General features: G+C 39.9%; 1 protein-coding gene and 1 long non-coding RNA gene across 4 annotated transcripts in view; one reads left to right on the top strand and one right to left on the bottom strand.

Annotated features, from left to right (window-relative positions):
* Positions 1-15,432, bottom strand: part of fer1l6 (fer-1 like family member 6) — a 37,907-nt gene that overhangs the window by 5,371 nt on the left and 17,104 nt on the right. For 2 of the 3 annotated variants that reach the window (XM_032567270.1, XM_032567271.1), the window contains exons 19-39: positions 14,196-14,315; positions 13,956-14,108; positions 13,687-13,858; positions 12,880-13,004; positions 12,544-12,678; positions 12,308-12,457; positions 11,624-11,731; positions 11,482-11,544; positions 11,230-11,328; positions 9,346-9,565; positions 8,037-8,167; positions 7,833-7,952; positions 7,702-7,747; positions 5,831-5,875; positions 5,287-5,384; positions 4,127-4,255; positions 3,906-4,046; positions 3,708-3,835; positions 3,464-3,634; positions 2,506-2,660; positions 55-197 (exon numbers count right to left, since the gene is read on the bottom strand). In XM_032567270.1, the coding sequence (XP_032423161.1) occupies positions 55-197; positions 2,506-2,660; positions 3,464-3,634; positions 3,708-3,835; positions 3,906-4,046; positions 4,127-4,255; positions 5,287-5,384; positions 5,831-5,875; positions 7,702-7,747; positions 7,833-7,952; positions 8,037-8,167; positions 9,346-9,565; positions 11,230-11,328; positions 11,482-11,544; positions 11,624-11,731; positions 12,308-12,457; positions 12,544-12,678; positions 12,880-13,004; positions 13,687-13,858; positions 13,956-14,108; positions 14,196-14,315 (2,652 nt within the window). The remainder of the gene's footprint in view (positions 1-54; positions 198-2,505; positions 2,661-3,463; positions 3,635-3,707; positions 3,836-3,905; positions 4,047-4,126; positions 4,256-5,286; positions 5,385-5,830; positions 5,876-7,701; positions 7,748-7,832; positions 7,953-8,036; positions 8,168-9,345; positions 9,566-11,229; positions 11,329-11,481; positions 11,545-11,623; positions 11,732-12,307; positions 12,458-12,543; positions 12,679-12,879; positions 13,005-13,686; positions 13,859-13,955; positions 14,109-14,195; positions 14,316-15,432) is intronic. The other variant, XM_032567272.1, reaches the window with a different exon arrangement.
* LOC116722891 (uncharacterized) lies at positions 10,636-11,021 on the top strand. The gene is made up of 2 exons (XR_004339854.1): positions 10,636-10,868; positions 10,990-11,021. It is a non-coding gene; the product is annotated as an uncharacterized LOC116722891 (long non-coding RNA).

Raw genomic sequence — 15,432 nt, 5'->3', positions numbered from 1 at the left:
AGTGATGTGAATATCAAACACTACATTCTAAAAAACTCATTTGATTTGATGTACCTGATCCATTCCCGGCCGGGCCTTGTTGTACAGAATTCTGGTCTCGATGTGTTCTGGTACCAGTTTGCATCCCACAGCTGGGATCTCTGCCCAGCGGTGCAGGATCTTTAGAGACAGGTGCTCATACGACTCCACCGGCTCATCTGAGACAAGGACAAATGCAAACAATTACATGCACATAGAAGCAGCACATCTATTATCCTTTACAACATACTATATTACCAAAAGTATTCACTCACTCATCCAAATGATGGAATTCAGGAATTCTAATCACTTCAACGTCTATAGGTGTATAAAATCCAACATCTAGACATGCAGAATGCTTCTAAAAATGTTTGAAAAAGATTGGATTGACCTCAGGAGCTGAGTGAATTCCAGCATGGTATCATGGATTTTGTTACTACCAAATAACCAACAGTCGGCTGTTAGGGGTGTTATTACAAAGTGATTGGAAACAACAGGAAATTAGATATGAATTGGTCGATCACATAAAATGTGAGAGCAGAGTCAGGAGATGCTGAAACCTGCAGAAAGTGCAGAGAGGTGGCCAGCTTTCTGCAAAATCAGCAGCTACAGAATTCTAATTTTCATGTGGGCTTAAGATGATCAGAACAGTGCATAGCAGATTTCCTGGCTGTGGAAGTGGCTCCCATAGCAATGTGAAGAGGCAGATGCAGTCAGGTGTCTAAAGCACATTATGACTGGATTCCAGAGCAGAGGAGAGAAGTTAGAGAGAAGCCTGTCGAAGGAGCTGGAGTTGGAGTTGGCCTTCTTCCCATGAGGTCTTTTGAGAGTCATGTGTGATCTTTTGGGGCCTGGGAATTGAATGTTGTTGGCTTAAAAATGAATATTACACTGACGATTTTAACCTTAAGCTTTGGGATTTGGGGTCAGAGTTCAGATATTACTGTTTTTGAGCTTTTCAGATTCTAATTATTTAGGATTATTACAGTACTATAATGTACTAATAATTACAGTAAATGTAATTTACTAGGCTTGATATATGTAGCCAGTGTTCTGCAACTCCTAACATTGATGTATGTAATCAATAAGGATTCATTTTGATAATGTATAATCAGTATGTTGTAACTCAAGACGCAAAATCCTAACTTGAGCAAATTTAAGAGCATGTTGTGAAAATGAGGAGAACAACCGTTAACAGGTGTGATCTGTGGGAGTTAATTTAACTTTGATGGCTAGTAAGTTAACCCACAGAAGGAAGAGAGGAGAAACATTCTGGACGAAGGTCGTCAAGCCTAGTAAATCTGCTCTTGTAAATTCAGCTGAAATGTTCTGGTGAGCTCGGCCACAGGCTGCAGCTGGATGGAGCACTGAACCTACTCCTGAATTTACTCCCATCATCAACACTTCGCTGCCAGGAGAACAGTAAAGGAACTATTAATGCATCTGCACACCCAGACAGCACAACAAGACCATTTCTTACTTCTGATCTTGTGGAAACAGTTTAGATTCTTTCCTGTTCCAACATAACTGCACCAGTTCACAAAGCAACGTCCATTAGAGACTTGAGTGATCTGGTGTGGAAGAAGATGACTGACTTGTCCAAAGTCTTAACCACAATTCAACAAAACAAATGTGTTATGAATTAGAGAAGACTATGAATCAGGCCATTTTCTCCAACAGCTAAATTTAAAACTACTTTTGGAAGAATGGTAAAAATTCCCATAAAGACACTTGTGGTCCATTTGGAAAGCTCTAAAGCAAACTTTTGGCAATGCAATGTATCGAGCAATACTGGTGAAATATGAAATGCTGGTAAATATTGTGCAGATACATATTTATCACAATAACAGGGTGCCTAATGAAAAGGACTTTGTTATGCTTGGTGTGATTGTTTCTTGTGGATTTTTCTTCACAATGTCTTTGGTTGAGCTGCTGCATGTTGAGACATTTGTTCTCTCTGGTTCTGGATGCTGTGCAGCTGGAAGGATTTTCCCTCTTTCTTTTAACTTACAGACAGTTGTATGATGCATCACCGTGGCAACTGCACTTGTAGAAGTACAAGTACTGTACTATAAGTACAGTACTTACAATCCTAATAATTACATTTACTGTAATTATTAGTACATTATAGTACTGTAATAATCCTAAATAATTAGAATCTGAAAAGCTCAAAAACAGTAATATCTGAACTCTGACCCCAAATCCCAAAGCTGAGCTAAAACAGGCTGCAGTAGTTTAAACCATCATCATAGGTAAGGATCAGATCTACAGCCAGACATTAAAAAAACATTGAAAGGAAGACTTTGAAGGTACTTGGATTTTATGAGTGACAACAACATTTAGTCTTCCTTTGGGATGAATAAGGAACTTTTGAATTGAATTAAAATATTCCTCTTCCAGCAGACACAGCAGCAATTGTGCAAATTCACTGATGATGTCCAAGTCCATCTCAAAACATCCAGAACATGTTGTGTGAGTCGTCTTTACCGTCGTGCATGTAGAGAGTCTTCCCTGTGAAGACTTTGTCGGCCACGATGATGCGTCCTGGACTGAAATGAGGACCGTCCACTCCGTTGTCTCTGCACATCTTTGACAGCAGCTCTGACGGCTTCAGGCAGTCTCTCCAGGCATTATAACCTCCACTGCAGTCAAAGAGAGGCGCTCAGTCACTCATGCAAGATTTAATTCGGTGACTTGAAAAGGTTTTCATTCATCTTGAACATCCACCACATACTGACACATAACAGCTAATGTTTTCTGAGGATTTTACGTGACAGACCAACACAAGATAGAACTTTGGGATACATTTTAAAAGTAGCTTAAACGTGACATGCCTTTGAATTCGGTCAATTTCTAAAACCATCTTTCATTTTAATCACAGCTGAAAGTCTTTCAGATATTTTAGAGCTTGCCTCTACCATATTTATACATCTAATCACTGAAATGTTTGCCCATTCTTTGCAAAATAATTGCAGTTGTGTTAACTGGAGGGTCATTGCAACACATGCATGTGCTTTGGTCCAAACTGCTTCATTTTGCTCTGTTTAGTCACATTGTTGTGCTGGAAAGTGAAAGTCCATTCTAGTCTGAGATCTACTGCAGCGTCTAACAGGTTTTCTTCCAGGATTTTACTCCATTCTTCTGATCTCTCTCTTTTATGACTTTCTTCTTTTATCTCCTCCAGAAATACCAGCTTTTTAAGTGTGTGACTAATAGTTGTCCTGTCCATGTATTCTCCTACCTGACCGGTGCATCTATGAAGTTCCTCCAGAGTTACCACGGACCTCCTGGCTGCTGTCTGGGTTAATGCTCTCCCTGCCTGGCCTGTCAGATTAGGTGGACAGCTCCATCTCTGTATTTGTACCGCACTCTACCAGGCTCTAGGTAACGCTCTGACCTAAACTCCGCCCCCCGACTGAACACCTAGGAAAGGACCTGAACTTACAGACTGTACTCGCTAGGGAGTCCACATGTAGCTCTGTGCCTGCTGTAAAACCGGTTCTCCAGATCAATGCGAGTCTCTCCAATCAGGTCGTCGCCTCCCACCAGGTCATAGTCATAAATGAGCAACGACAGCAGAGACTCCTGAGGAAATGTGGCCTGCATTTCAAAGGATCTGGAGGAGAGAGCCGTCTCAGAACACGAATCCACTGGACAATGTTCAGATGTTCAATAGATTGGTCGCATACCGTCCAAAAACAGGGTTCAGTTGTTTTGGTATGTAGTTATCTCTGTCTTTGATTTCATTTTTCCCAAGGCGAAGAAAAATGTAAGGGTCGGCCTTCCCGTCTGGGTCGGCTGGATGCAGGTTGGATGCCTGGGAAGACGGCAGGGATCTAAAGCTTTATGTCATTTAAAAACAAAGAGCAGAACGGAGCTGGACTCACAGAGACGATGTAAACCCGGATGAGAACTTGGACTGAAGTGTTTGGGGGGATTCCTCTGTTCACCCTGTAGTGGCCTGTGTCCATGACATTTTCCCCACCCTCCTCATCTTCATCACTTAGCCTATAGAGGCAGAATCGACCCTAAATGAGCAGAATAAAAAAAAATAGATTAACATGTATTTTAATCCATGTCTCGCAGCAGCACCTGTAGTGGAACTCACCTTAAACTTCCCAACAAACCTCTCATCAGACGTTCCCTCCTCCTCATTGGCCTTCCCCCTGAACAGCTCATATGTGCTGACCCAATCATCAAATGGACCAAACTGTGCCTCCAGCTCCTTACTGTACAGCTGCACAGACCAGATCACAACCACAAATGGTAAGAAAAGATCTACGGTTTTATGTTTCAGGACCTGAAATCTATTATTATACACAAACCAACACACTGATTAACAGTTTTTACCCAGCATTTAACATTCTGAATTTGAATGCTGCTAAGTGGTCAATTTGACCTTGTCCAGTTTTTATGTCTCTTAGTTTTCGGTTATTTTTTAATCTAGGGAGAAAATATAATTATTTATTTATAGTCTTTTTTTAAATGACACGTTGTTTTTATCTGGGGAATTGCACCAACATTTTCTTATACAATGTTTCATTGTTACAATAACAATAAAGAATAAATAATGAACATTGTACATCCTCAGTGAAATGATGCATTACATAGAACAAAACCTAAAACCAAAAGATGTTTGTGATTAACTAACAGAACCAGTTTTAACCACAGTTACTCACATTTTGTTCTTGACTCTGACAGTCGCTGCATTTTGATCAGTTCAGGCCAAACATTTGGAAGCAACTTTAAAATATCAGTGGTGCTGAAAAAACAGCATGGAGTTTGGAATGTACTTAGGGAATGATCACACTTGATTGTTTATCGTTAGGTATACATTGCTACAGATAATATTTTAAAACAGCCACAACTTTAGTGTCAAAGTAAAAAAGTATTCTGATAAATGACCATGTTCATTTTCTGCTCTGTTAAATGAGCTAGCTTCAGCCGAGTTCCAGCTGTCGGACACCTCCCCTCGCTGAGTTCAGAGTCAACTTTGTGACTGTAAGCTGCTCTGGTTCTGTGAGTACAAAACCAAGCCCACATCATTATCCCTCCATCACCATGCTTGACAGTTGCTTTGAGGTGTTTATATGCTGCTCAGAGACAACTGTAATAAAATCTATGCATTCAAGTTCAATGGAACAAACAACCTTTTATATTGATGACCTAGTATTGTGTTGAAAAGTTTTCTTTTGTATATTGTGAGTTTATTGCTATTCCAAGCATAAACTAAAGACTAACTTGGTGCTTATGTCCCTGGTGTTTTACCTGGAGTGTTGCGATTTTAGTAGGTAAGCTATAGCTGAGCTCCAGGGTCTCCTTTCCTTTCGGTTTCTTCTTCTTGTCTCCATCTGATTGGCTGCTGACTGCGGCAGAGCACACAGGGTGTGTTCAGTGACAAACACTGACGCAGAACACAGCAACAAACACGCCGACGTGCACACATGCATAAAGCCTCATTCACAGACCTGCCAGTCATGTGTCAGAGTTTACACAATCCGCCGCAACTCTTCAAGTGGAAGAACTAACCAGTTTTTTTATTCATCATGTGCACAACTCTGCCCACAAAACTACAAATACCATGCAGATTGTTCAGTGACAGAACCACATCCAGTACATTCACATTCATAGTGCAATAGCTGAAGGCCTTGGTGTCTACATGTGTCTGCAGCTGTACCATGGAAACCAAAAAGATTCAGTTAGTCCCCAAATCCTGCAGATGTCATTCAGTGGCCAAGCAGAAGATTTGAACAAAACCAGATGCTGGATGTGCAAGACAAGAACTCCTTCAACTGCATGTCTAAGTCCTTACCCAAAGAGTCTACTCCATCGCTGAGCAAGCTGTGGTATGTTGAGGCTGCAATGCACAACAGTGTGGGTCAGGGGACATTCACCTCATCAGATATCATGAGGTTATAAACATGATGTTCTAAATGAAACCGTGTTATTGAAGAAATGCTTCCATTCATTTTTTTGGTTTTCTTAAATGATCCAAAATATGTAGCCTCTAGTCTCTTGGCTGCTGCTGAGAACGTGAGCTTGTGAAGCAGTAAAATGTCATTTAAAGCTGCAATATGGAACATTTATAATTTTATTTACATATTTGCTGAAACTGACAGTTTAGTATGAGGCAGATAATCCGTGGGGAAAAATAATAATAAAAAATCAAACCAAACTTTCCTAGTGCTTCCAGAGACTTTATTAAATTATGTTTTACTATTTAGCATACCATGTTCTGGCCAGATAATTATTTGTGTTATGCAATGCTGAGCTGTTGATGAATGCTAAGTGCTTTTAGCAGCTGTGGAGAGAGAAGAGGAAGAACAGAAAGAACCTTTGCCAAGAAAGAGACAAAAAGTGTCAAAAGTATCACTTTAAGCTAAGTAGAAGAAGATAACACACTATAGCACTTGATGTTCCAGCAGGAAACATCCACTACATGCTTGGAGATTGTTTGTGATGTTTTTGTTCCCTTGACAAATACTAATATGGGTCTGCCACAAGGTCTCTTCCACATGGGATGTGTTTGGAAAACTTCCAGCTTAGGAGGGAGATACCCAAACCTCCTGAGCTGAATTCTGTCAATGCAGATTAGCAACAGCTCTCCCCCATCTCCTTCTGAATGACCCGATCATCACCCTGCCTCTAACTCCTAAGGGAAGGTTCAGCCACCAAATGGGGAAAGCTCATTTCAGGTTCTTGTATCTGGAACATTTTTCTTTAGAGTCAGAACATTAAAGGGACAGAATTATGTAAAATTACCTTTTTTGAGTTTTATATCATGTTATAATATTATTTCCTCATTAAAAACATACCTGGAGTGTTGATTTGATTCTTTCATGCATGTTTTAAAAGTCCTTGAATCTCCCATTTGGGTTTGTAAAACACTTGGGGGAATCAAGCACCACTTTCCACATGTAGCTCCTCCTGGGAACTGCAGCCTCCAAGCTGAGCTTCCACCATACAGAGTCCACCTCCCTCCCAACTCACCCACTCAGCTCCTTCAAACTAGCAGCAGCGATTAGTAAACACCGAGTGGAACTGCACATCTGCAGAGCTCATTATATGAACCTCATTCCAGTGCTCCCAAACACTTGTAAACACTAAATAGAGGAATGTTAATGTGATGACTTGCTGAGAGCGGAGTCTCCGAAAAAGCAGGAGCTTCTTAAAGAGACAGAGGCCCAATTTCAAGCCGTTGAATTGCAAAGTCAAATTTTTTTAAAGTTATGTTTTAGCATTTGTTTAGGTCACAGTTACTTGATTGTGCTATAAAACAATACTACATGGCTGTAAAACACATAATACTGCCCCCTTAGTACATTAACTTGATTAATTGATTGAAAATGTTTTTTTAGCATTAAAAAATGATCTGTGTGATACAGGTATGGGATGACACATCTAAAACTTTGTCTGTTACACAGTGTTCTCTTCAATGTTGCTCACAGCAGGAGAGAGAATCATTTGTGATTCTAGGTAACAATCAGAACATCCAGCTCTAATGAAGACCAGTGGACCAAAGCATCTGCATCATGTCAAAATGGTCTAACAGATATCTGGAGAGATCAGTCAACCTTACAGTACATGCTTCTTATATAAGAGCTTTCTTTAACAGGAGGATTTAAATATTTTGGACCTGGCAGCATAAAACAAAGAGACTGGTAGTAGATGAAAATTTCTTACCTTTGTCAAACACACTAGGTAGATGGAAGCTGTCCTTCTGTTTAGCCTGGAATAAACACAGGCAGCACAAATGGGCATCTCATAAAATTATTAGATTAATGTTTCTGCACAAACCTGGCGGTCAGAGTTACCTGTTTGTCCACAGAAGCGTAGTATTTGGACCACCAGTCAATGACTGACTCTGCAGACTCATCAGCGATGGTTCGCCTCCTCCTCTTAGTGGACCGGTGGATGCTCTTTGAGCTCCTCTCCTGTTTGAAAAATATTCAGAAAGGATCCATTTTGGAGTTGGTGCAAGTAATATGACCACTTGTTCTTTTGCATATGAATTTCACCTTTTTCGTCTTGGCTTGTGGTTTTGGTGTGGGTGGAGCTGGAGGCGGAGCTTCATCCTCCACAGTAATGAGGAAGTCCTGATTAGTCAGGGTCACAGTTGAACGGGTCTCTATAGCGTCCTGAGACAGCCCTGTCAACCACAGTTCACTTCACTTCTATTTCTATATCACTAAATTACAACAAATGCCATCTCAACAACTTTAATTTCTTTAGACTGGATCATGATGCTTTTAATTTTTGGATTTTTTAAGTGATTAATAAATTCATTGTCATTGTCCATAGTATATGTACTGTATATGGTATACCATATACCTTCATATACAGATACGTCTTGCCCACATATATATGTGGGCAAGACGTATATCCTGTTCAGTGAATCTGACTGAAGACTGTTGTTGAATGTCAGTTGCATGACTGTAAGGACATGCTAACAGCTCAATTTTATGGAAGAGGATTAGGGCCACCGAAAAAAAAAAAGAATTCTGAGATTAAAGTCAGAATTCTGACTTTCTGACTTTAAACTCAGAATTATTTTTTTTATTTTTTCGGTGGCCCTAATCCTCTTCCGTACAATTTCCATGCAGCAGAGTCGATTTTCCACAGTAAAATGTCCTGGATGACAGTTAGCAAGGACAGCTAATCCACCTCATTTGGTTTTGCTGCTCCTCTTTAAATCTCTGTCTAGGCGTCTAGTCAGAAAGCCAGGCAGAGAGATGTTTGGATATTATTCTTACTCATTACGATGGATAGAAGAAATTTCCTCATTCTCTCTATGGGTTTACTTCAACTAAAACTGGACAGAATAGGGTTCTCTTTGAATGAATGAATGAATTTATGAATCTTGTTGGGTAAAATGAATGAAAGCTGAACTGAAAATAACACCAAAACTACAAGTGTAAGTGGTGAAGGAACAGCATTTATCTCAATCTTTTTGGCTCTTTTCTCATCAAATTTGGGTCATTTTTGGTCCTGTTGAAAAGTTGAACAGTCATTGTCATTTTCATAATTTACTTATTTTTATTTACATTTGTAGTCATTTTGGATAATTGTATTTTTTTTAATTGTCATGGAGTCATTCAGTCATGGAGATTTTTTTTATTTTTATTTTGCATCTTTTGTTAAATGTCTGATAAATCAATTTAAAAGTGTTTTGTGTTTTAACAGTTATTTCATATAAAATCCAAGTTCTTTATCTTCAAAGTGTTACACATGGTTGCCTTTTATTATAAAAGATCCTGGAAAATGATAAAGAATGAACTGCTTTGACAGCTAATAAAAACAGTGAACAGAGTTATAAACAGTCATTACCCTTAATGCTGTGTGGCTCGGGTGTCAGGGAGGGTCTTGGGGTGTGTGTGACCTCAGGTGGTTTGTGTAACTGAACTGTGTGAGGGGGAGTGGGGGTGTACTTGAAGGCCTTGAGGTTGTTGATGATGTGGTTTCCAACCAGTGTGCTGCGGCCAAAGGCCCGCCAGTCAACAACTGTGATGCTGAGAGGAGGATGGAGGTGTTCGTTTTCCGGTAACTCCTGCCAACAGAGTGGACAAAGAAATTTAAAGTGCTCAATAAATGTATCAATGCAGCGGATGAAGAGCAATACATTGTCAAAGCAAAAGAAGTGATCAGACATTCATCAATGGAGATGGCTGATAGACAAAGCAGTGCAGTCCTCAGGACCAGAGTCCTGCAGTATTCAGATCTTTGTCAAACACATTTTGATTACACGGCTAAACTGCCTCATTAGCATGCTGCCACACAGCTCTGCTAATGAGCTGACACTGGAGCCATGTGTGTTGAAGCAGAGAGACACCACTGCATTAGAGTTCTGTGAAAGAGGTTTTAGATTATTTAGATTAGGATCCTGTTATATACTGATATGCTTTTAACCATATTAAGACAAAAGCAAAGTTTTTGTCTTACAGTAAGGTACCAATTAGATTCAGTTCAGTTTTATTTACAAAGCACTAATTCACACAACACATTGTCACAAGGCACTTAACAATAAAAGTCAATCATCTTATCCTAAGTTACCAAAGTAACTCTTGATGACTGTGATCACCAAGAATTAGATTTCCTTTTATTGTCAATGTGCAAGAAAGTACAACAAAATTTAAAAAATAGTTAAAGTAAGAGTTAATGCACACTGGCCTCCAGTCTGTTGGTTTGTAGGCTGATCCTTGCCTTTTCTCATGATCACCTGAACCTAGTGGGGTAAGATCTAACATGGAGTTCCAGGAGGTTATAGATACCTTAATTTCTTTCCCTTCTCAAAAAAACTACAACAGTTGTTAGTGACCCCTCCCATTACTTTGCTTGTCTTGTGTATTTGACCGACATCTTTCAGAGAAAGTCTCTTTTGACTGGGAGAGAATGATCTTGTCCCTGATGTCCTTTGACAGATTGTGGTGAGGTTGGAATGGAAGCGACAGCATTCTGTGTACTGTACAGACATCCTGACTGGAGACCATATCTGTGTTTGTTAGATCTATTCACCAGATGGGAACACAGCCCATCTACAGCAGCCACACTTCTGCTTGAGTTGTAATGGATCAAATAGTTATTTCACTCAGTGACATTAACTTGATAATTTATGTTTGAAAGTGATTTTGTAATTAGAATGTTTTGACATATTGTTCTGCTCTTTAATTTGTTGTGAAGTAGGTTCTGAGTTTTGGTTTTTGTGTTGGAGTAGTAAGGCTTTTATTTTGAAGGTCAAGGTGGGTCTGGGACAGGAAGTCAGCCATTTTATTGGGATTGTTTTGCTCAGTCACACATGAGGAGGTGAATCTATCACAATCCGCCTTTTGTTTATGCCATCGACATCACCGTCTGTAAGTTTTCATTTAGTATTTAAGAGTAGATTTTATTTAATGCCATATTAGTCAGGAGTGTGTTCTTTGTTGTGACTTTTTTGTGCTCATAATAAATGCATCTATTTTATTTATGTTACAGTTTACTCCATGTCATACGAGTACTTGGGTCACCAAAATAAAGTGGGAGTAAAGAACCTGCATCCGGACTCAAGTGTTCATTTCATTGGAGTTGGGCTTACTGCTAAATTGTGTTGGCAAACACACAAGGAGAGCAGAATACATATCGCCCAACATGATGTGTTCCTCCTAGACCAACTAAGTTTTAAAGATTTCCTGCTGTGCTGATATAGTTTATGTGTGTTGCAGGTGTTGAACTTACCAGCTCTATGGCATCTAACAGTGTGGTGAAGTTTGGGTTGGATTTGTACTTCTGGATGACTGAGGAACGCAGAGTTTTACCTGCACACTCTATGAACACCTGGAAAAGATGAACATCTTAAAGTCATTTTTTCTAAAAGAATATTTGTTAGAAAATTTTTTGTTATACATTTAGGAAACACACTAAATGCAAAAATTATGACAATGAAAAATGTAATTCTGATTCCCTTAAAAGTAAGTGAATTTCTCAGACCTGTGGCCGATCAACAGACAGGAGCTGAACCTTCTTTAGCTCCCTCAGTCCCCAGAACAAAACCTAATGGGAAATATCAAGATCTGTTTTTAAAGGACTTTCTAAAGATCCTCTCAACCCCTTGTGATTAAAGCTGACAAACCTCCAGCCTGTAGGTGCTGAGAACTGGCCTGATGTTGGCAGGAACAGTATAAACGCCTCCTTCCTGTTCCTCTAAACCTGGCAGACTCATCTGGCCAAACTCTGAAATCTAGAAGATGGAAAAATTCATTCTGGATTAGTGTGATCACAATGGCGTGAGCCAGTTATCTCTGTTGAAGTTACAGTTTTAAACTGTTAAAGAGTTTTAAAAATACATGATACAATATACAGTACAGACCAAAAGTTTGGACACACTTTCTCATTGAATTCAATGAGAAAGTGTGTCCAAACCTTTGGTCTGTATTGAGTACATGTACTGTATATGGTCTACAGCTGCATTTCCATTAACCTTAAAATTGCGCAAATTTAAATTACAAACAATAAATTTGCTTAAAGGAAACAACAATTTTGAAAAAATTCAAAGTTCCAGAGTGGAATTTTGTCACTGTCCGGAGTCGCTGACCCATCCTGTATCTGCTTGGGCCAACTACCAGTCTCTTCTAAACATTTCTCTTATTCACAAGGAAGACAGTCAGATGTTTGGATAATGATGGTGAAAAAATTAAAGGAGTGCTGCTCCTTACTGTTATTTAAGGATTTGTTCGTATCCATGGAAACAAGATTCTTTATCACTATTGTCGCCGTTTCATACAACTTTGGCATGAAAGTGACCGGAGAGACTAACCTGCAGCAGTTCAAATGCAGCCAGTAGGTCTCCTCCTGACTGGCTGCCACAGTGAAGTGGGCTGTACTGCAGAATAGGGGGGGTGTAGGGCTCAGAGGCCAAGCGCACCTCAGGGACTGCCACTGTGGCCCCCAGGTACTCTGCTTTTCCCTGCACAGAGAACAGAGCAGGGAGGGGTTCAGAGATGGCAGAAACTAAGAGACTCGTCTGAATCATGTGTCTTGTGGTGGGATTACCAGAGCGTCATCATCGTAAACCTCGACAACAACGTGAGGAGGCTCCTCCTGGATGTGCTGCAGGTCTCCACTTAACAGAAGGGAGCTCATTGGCAAACAATGGTTCCATGTAGGACTGAGAGTCTGACTGATGATCTGACAACACACACAAAACAAGAAGACCAAGGTCAGACTTGAAGAGCAGAAATACCGCAACAGGTTTGTTCTAAACCTGCACAGTTTAGAACAAACTAAACTCTTCATTTTGATTTGATTTTAAAGTGTTTTAAGTCAGGTTGCCATGAAAACCCCAGTCATATGAGCTGGGTCTAACAATACATGTAAACACACACTTACACTGGTGGTTTGGCTATGTGAGAGAAATGTGACTCTCGCAAATGGGTCGGACAGCCCCGTGTTGTCTGCAGCGATCAGACCTCGAGCCTGATACATGTGGCACCGCAGCTGGAACCTGTGCTGCTCTGTAGAAACAAACACAGCAGGTCCATCCACAAGCTCTGCCACGCGCCGACATTCACCTGATGAAGCTCTTGGAGCGAATAAGAAACCTCCAAGCTGATCATGTCTAGTCAAAGTCCTCAAAAAGCAATAATTATTTAGATGATGCAGAAATCGATCAATTCTAACAATGTTTTTAAGATAACAGAAATTCATATCTTAGTTTTTTTTAATCTCCTGGCTCATCAGAGGTCACACCATGTGTAAGGGTTTATTCAGCACAAATTAAGGTTCGAATTAAAGTTTCAAACATGATGTGTGGAAGTGATATCAGTGGCATATGGTGTGTATTGAGTGGAGGATTTAAGTGAAAGTGTTGGAATGTGTGATTGAAAGACAGATATTTGTTGAGCAGAGCAGAGAGGAGTTAGTTGGTAATCAGTGGTTTGAAAGTCTTACTAGGTCCTCAATTCAGGTGTCCCAAATTAGTAAAGGAAAGTAAAAACTCCAACCTAAACCGAAGGGCTGTGACAAACCAGAACTACAGCAAGGTTTCTGGCATTCTCTGTATTTTTCTCCAAGCTTGCTTAATGGGACCAAAAACTCTGACTTCTGTCTGCCGCATTCAGCTAGAAGAAATTCTGATCAATCTATTAAACAATGGACATACTGCCAAGAGTGTACATAGAGGTGCTTCTTCCTCACCCATGCAAAGCAGGTAAGAAGGAGGGCTGTTGGTGTCGGCGTCCCCTGTGGCTGGTCTGTATCCTGCAGGCAGGTCATCCAGCATATGGCTGGAGTCTGAGCAAGCTCCAAACCACAGATACACATCCAGCTTGGCTTGGACCGACAATGCTGCAGGTCGCTTCCCTGGTGGCTGCACACACAAGCGCACACACAAATACAGAACTTTTTTTTTTTTTCCTACCAGTTGTGCAGCAATTAAAGGAGCAGTGTGCTATGCATGTTCTAACCTTCAGGTACAGTGTTACTATCTTCCCACAGAGAATTCCTCTGGCCTCCCGGTTGCTGGAGTAAAGCAGGTCTCTGGTTCGAAGTCTGGCATATGCAACACGTTTGTTATTGCTTAGCAACCACACAAACATGTCTGGGACTGTGTGCTGGGGCTGCAATGTGAGGATGTGTATGTGATAAAGAAAAGTTTGGATACTGTAGTAAACATATCAGTCAGACGTTGTTAAAGCTTTTCTCACCTCCTCCACAAGAAAACGTAGTTTTTGTGCTAGTTTTGTTGCTTCTTGTAGCATTTCTTTCACTCCTCTTGCTGATGTTTTCCTCTCTCCCACCATCTCAGCTTCTCCAATCATACTCTCCTGCAACACGCATGTATGTGCTGTGTTCTACTAATGCTTTGCCAAAACACTTTGCTGGAGAACACAGAGTAAGTCCTTACTGACCTGTTGTCCAATGAAACATTACTTTAGAGCTATTACAGTCATACTTATTTAGTCTGACTGCAATAGAGGAACAAATTATTAGACCCTCTATGTTGCTGTTTAGGTGAACTCCTGTTTAGGTGCCAAAAGGCCCATTATAAATGGTCTTGATAAACTTTAGACATGGAGGCTATCCTGAAATATCTACAGAGAGCCAGCATAAAGTGACCTTTTTATTGATTAATGTAGCTGGAGGCAGTATTGATTAGTTGATCAAATTGGCACTTCAGGTGATTTTCTGCAACATAAGTTTTTGAAAACAATATCGGAAAATGGTTCGAAAATGGCCAACTATTTGAACTTGAGCAGAGACATACCATATCAAATATTCACGTTGCTGTACTGCAACTACAGCTCTGGAAAAAAATAAAAAGGCCACTGCAAATTTCTTTCTGAAATCAGCACCTCTACATGCATAATAGTTTATTTATTGCCTCTACCAGGAGGGGCATTCAACTGTGCCTGTTATCTGCACACTAGAGACTCTACTTTCTAACTGCAAAAGTAATTAAACAACCAATACTCTAAATGTATTCTAAATGAATTACTTTCTCAGTCTACTTAGATTAATTTTTATGCTTATACTTTTAATGTAAGCAAAATGTTGTAAAATGTATTTTGATTCAGTTCATTATTTGTCTGTTCTTCATAAAAGGAAAAATAATGTTATGGACTAGTAATAGTTGCAATATCATTAAGTCTTAGATAGAAGTTTGTGAACATTCTTAGTAAACAGTGACATTCATGGGGGAGTTCCGAGACCAAACCCACTGCTGGCCACAAGCAACACAAAGGCCCAAACACCAGGTTTTTGCCCGATAGAGACAATATGTCTGATGTTAACATTTATTTGAAGACCTGAAATATTTAACAATGAAAATAAAAACAAGACTTGAAGAAATCTGTAAGAGGGGGTGACTGTTTTCCATGTGTTAAATCCTAATAATTAATTAAATTAAAAGGTATGATTCTGGGATCAGTTGATTAAAACTCA

This window comes from Xiphophorus hellerii, chromosome 7 (assembly GCF_003331165.1).
Source record: "Xiphophorus hellerii strain 12219 chromosome 7, Xiphophorus_hellerii-4.1, whole genome shotgun sequence".
In the NCBI taxonomy this organism is placed as follows: Eukaryota; Metazoa; Chordata; class Actinopteri; order Cyprinodontiformes; family Poeciliidae; genus Xiphophorus; species Xiphophorus hellerii.
The sequence above is the reverse complement of the archived record's forward strand: the minus strand, read 5'-3'. Positions and strand labels throughout refer to the sequence as shown.